This window comes from Aegilops tauschii, chromosome 1, assembly GCF_002575655.3.
Source record: "Aegilops tauschii subsp. strangulata cultivar AL8/78 chromosome 1, Aet v6.0, whole genome shotgun sequence".
NCBI classification, from domain to species: Eukaryota; Viridiplantae; Streptophyta; class Magnoliopsida; order Poales; family Poaceae; genus Aegilops; species Aegilops tauschii.
The window spans coordinates 23,169,909-23,174,594 of record NC_053035.3 but is presented as its reverse complement, the minus strand read 5'-3'; the positions used below and the strand labels follow the sequence as shown (position 1 = coordinate 23,174,594).

General features: G+C 42.7%; 1 protein-coding gene across 1 annotated transcript; it reads right to left on the bottom strand.

Annotated features, from left to right (window-relative positions):
* Positions 1–468: 468 nt before the first annotated feature.
* LOC120969128 (uncharacterized) lies at positions 469–3,362 on the bottom strand. The gene is made up of 9 exons (XM_073503934.1): positions 2,859–3,362; positions 2,633–2,779; positions 2,326–2,550; positions 1,702–2,242; positions 1,412–1,617; positions 1,126–1,326; positions 918–1,049; positions 725–836; positions 469–527 (listed from the first exon to the last, which is right to left on the bottom strand). Exons 1-9 carry the CDS (start codon positions 3,360–3,362, stop codon positions 469–471), a joined length of 2,127 nt encoding a protein of 708 aa, XP_073360035.1.
* Between the last annotated feature and the right edge of the window lie 1,324 nt (positions 3,363–4,686).

Genomic DNA, 4,686 nt, shown 5'->3' with positions numbered 1-4,686 from the left:
GCCCATTTGGAGTCCGAATCGACCGCCCGAGTCGCCTTTCGGCTTGATTTGGGTTGGTTGCATAGTCTCCTATGGGTCCAGCGATGGTCGGGCCTTTTTTAACTTAATTTTTTTTCATCATACAAGCGGCGTCAGCATACAAGCGGGCGGCCACCTCCATTTATATGCCTCTAAGAGCCAACAGAAGTCGGCGTGATCATCACATAATCAGACAGCACATATATATTCTTGCAAAATCATCACATAATCATCACCCATAATGATGCAAATAAGATTGGCATTGCAACATCAATATTGTAGCTAGTACCGACGACGGCACCTTTAGTTGCCAAACGTGCGAAATCATGCGGCATTACAATAAAAAATTTCTTAATATCCAAATAGTTGCAAGTGCCGTCAACGGCACGTTTATTTAGTTGCGCTAATAAGAAAACAAATGTCCTCGTAGCGAAAACCCCATCAACGGACTCATTTCTTGTCCATGATCTTCAGAATCTTCTCTTTCACAGCTTCCACCGTGTTGCATTCTGAAAAAAGTATTTCAGCTAGAATTCGTCCCCTTGAAGCATTAATCTCAGCTTGGTCAAAGTCAAATATACAATCATCTCCATTCCAGTTTTGAATGCATTTCACCACAAAAAGATCACAAGAGACTCTGCAAGAAACCGCGAGTCAAGCTTTGTTGGATCAGATAAGTGCATACGAATTGAACATTTGAACATACCATCCTTTTGTAACAGCATTTTATACTCCCTTATTGGCCAGGAAGATACGTCAGGATGTTCCGTATTTATAAGGGTGTTCACCTCCATCATATCTCTAGCTATTTCTGCCCTCTGAAATAAAAATGTGAAATTCATATGAAGTACATATGTAATTACTACTATATGTTGTTTTATGTAATGTTGAAATCTTACCAGCATAGTAATCTTTGCAAGAACTATGTTGCTGCATTTACCAGTAGAATTTAAAACTTGAAACTCTTTTTTCTTGTTGTGCATGAGAACTGTTATCCAATGATTTTCTTCCACATGAAAAGGAAAGTATGCCTACAACAAAGTTTATTCATGTTGGTGTACACACACATAGTTATGTAGTACGATGGATCATAATAAACAGACGTACCTTATCTTTGATGAAATACTCTTCAGTAACTCTAGAAACCATTTTAGTTTGGTTTGTGAAATGTTCCATAAAATGTTTCTTAGAGTTCTTAACCTTTCCATCAGCACGAAGAAGTAGCCAATGGGACACCCAAGATGTTAATATGTGACGGTCAGCACGAGGATTATGGGTCTGCATATAGTTGCAATAACTATTGATGACCTGAAAATAACATAATAGCAATACGCCTATTAGAAAATTTATATAAATGACATGGAAAACTTAATAAATTAATGCTAATACTTACAGCGCCATGCACCCACTTTTTAGAAATGATGGCTTCAAGCATATGAGGTGTACATGTTTCCCCAGCAATTCCCGTCATGTGCACGACAGTTTTCGTACAAAGCTTCTCCGAGCGTGCTAGTGTCTGGATATAAACCGTCGCGGCCTCTATGTGTTCGTCATTAATGTAATCGGTATTAATCATAGCGGCTCTTATACCAAACAGATCTAAAAAAGTAACAAAAATTGAGTTAATAAAGTGCACATGAAAGGACAGAAATAACTTATAACAATAAATTACGTAGCACTTACTTTTCTTTGCACGTTTACGTCCACCGTTCTGCTGGTAGGGTGAAAGACAGTATTTTGACTGTTTCCTCTTGTGTTTCCCATCATTCTCCTTAGTGCCACTCTCTTTCGCATTTTTAATACGGGTGTTCAGACTATCCATACTAATCTCCTCAGATTTATCGGCGGTAGACCCGTCTGACATTGTATTTATATTCTTGGGGGTTGCAGTAAGATCTGGAAAGTCATTTGTGTCTACCATTGCTAGAGATGGGTCGGGTGAATTACCATTCTCCTCAATAACGAAGGGGTCGCCTTCATCTCCTGTACCGGGTGTGGTGTGATGCACACCTTTCTCACGCGCTGACTTCTTCCCATTACAACCCATGGTGAAGGATGCCTCCATTTCTTCTTTTTGAGGAGTTGATTTTACATATGTCCAATATTTTGATGGACGATACTTCCCCATCCAGTCTTCACTATGCTCCACGAACTCAACATCATCACCAGACCCCCTGTTTCGATTGAAGACAAGACCTTCTTTCTTCAGTTTCTCCACTACTATCTGCAATAACACATCGAAAGCATTAACTACATGCAAACATTATGAATAATCCCATGTAAATTGAAGTACACAACACTCGTTACCTCAGCACATTTTCCAGTGAGAAGATGAATTTCTTTTTGCATATCTTTGATGCATTTCATCACTTGATCTAAGGTAGTATCCCTACTTGACGAAGCCTCGTCTCTATTATCTTTCTTTGTTCGGGCACGTCCTGTTCGATCTTTTGGCTCAACTTCTTCCTCTGGAAGTTTCCCTTCTCGAGCAATTAATGCGTACCTGTATCTCTCATTTATTATGTCATCAACCTGAGACACATTAAATAAGTTCAAATTACTCAACATTGAAATAGTAACATAATTGCACGCAGTACAAACTATAAATACTTACATTCCCATTCCCGCGCCCGTACGATGTGTCGTACGCGTCACGCTTAAGAGCCTCATCTTCTATCCATTTAAGCATCAACGGATATTCATGCGCTAGTGGATTAAATGTCTCCCCATCGAGTGGCTGCACTTTCTCCCAAAACATGTACTGCATGAACATAAAATATATTAGCAATCTTAATTTTGTAAACTATAGTTCGAAACTAAAATTATAACATACAGTTTACCTGTATGAGGGCAAGGTTTCCCACTGGCCATGTAAATTTTGTAAGATCTGACACGGTCTTTTTGATGCCATCAACGCATACGCGTAAAGTAAATGCATTCCAGTTTAATGATTTGATGCTCTCCACATCCTCCACTAACTTGTAAAAAGCATTAGGAACTTCTATCGTGGAGTGCGGTGCAAGAACCGTGCCAAGGAGAACCAACACAATTCGACGCAGGAAATCATCATCATACGTGCCACTGCTAGTGATGTCCTGAATAAGCTGGTCTATCATTATTTCATTCGTACTGGAATCTATGAAATGACTCGGCACCTTCACCTTCTCCTTTAACCCCCCTTTACCTAAAGCTTTCATGGCATCTCTGCCCTTGTTCTCTAGACCAAAAATATCAAAGACATCTTCAGCGCGCAATGATATCGCACCATTTTTTGATGGCATGATGAACCTATCTCTGTCCAACGCATATGATTTAATAATGAACTTAAGCAAACACTTGTGCATGAGTACACTAGGAATCATGAACATTTTTCCTAGTCTAGTGCTTGCAAAACGGTTTTTCTGCCTTGAGTTCAGTTTGCTGACCAAAAGACACCACTTCTCAACAGAACAGTAAATCTCTCCGTACTCCATCACTACGAATAGAAGCAAAAAAAATATTAGCTATTGTACATGTCTAGATGATAAATATGATCAATGCACCGTTTGAAAAACAAAAAATTTACCTCCCACCATTAGGCCGTACGTGGCCGCCCGGGGGGGAGGACGATGGCGTGCTGTGGAACCGTGGACGGCGACGTCAGAGACTTCAGATGGCGATGTGATGGGCCAGATGTGGACGGCACGGCGTGACCTCCATCGGCAGACGGCGGAAGGCGTGTTCTCGAATAGCGGACGGCGGACGGCGACGCTCCGTGACGGGGCCAGATGGGTATGATGGATGGCGGCGTGCTAAGAGGGCAGGCGGCGGCGTGGGTTAGGGTTGGGGCGTCGTGTGTGTCGTGGGTATATGGCGACGTGCGTGCGAGGTACGAGGTTTCAATCCCGATAGATTCTGTCGGGCCCGCGTCACCCCTCTCTCCTCTGCCGTCCCCAATCATTGGGCCGGGCCCCAGACGACGCACGTGGAGTAGGGTCGGGCGGTCGGACGACATAGTTTAGTCCCACCTCGGCCGCGGAAGGACGCCCCGACCGACTTAAATAGCCGCGTCGGTTAACCCATGCATGGTCATCTTTAATATTGTCATGTGACCTTATTCAACTGGCCGGGCGATGCACTTTGAAGGTACTGCCTGGGTAGTTGTGTAAGGTCTTTGCACATTATTAAAAATGTTTTTTTTACAATTTTATAATTTCCGGATACTGTCAACTACTTTTTTCGACTTCGTAAAACGGCCCCAAACTTTTTCCACACCTTGCCATCACCAACCACAACACCCACGACAAATTTCATATTTTTCCGACACTCGATGCGTTTCCTAGGATTTTCCTAGCCAAAATAGCCAAAAACACTGGCCGGACGTGACGCAACGTTCGTTTTGTATCCGTTTTCGTTCATTTCTTGCGTGGGGGCCTACGTTGGCCCTGCACACATGTATGCACACTTTGGTGCCATTGCATGCATGCGATCACGTAGCCCCAGTGCAACCAGCTCCGTTTCTTTCTGCCGGAGAGGGGGTTCCCAACTACTTTATTTTCGACTCCGTCAAACGGCCCCAAACATTTTCCACACCTTGCCATCACCAACCACAACACCCATGCCAAATTTCATATTTTTCTGACACTCGATGCATTTCCTAGGATTTTCCTGGCCAAAATAGCCAAAAGC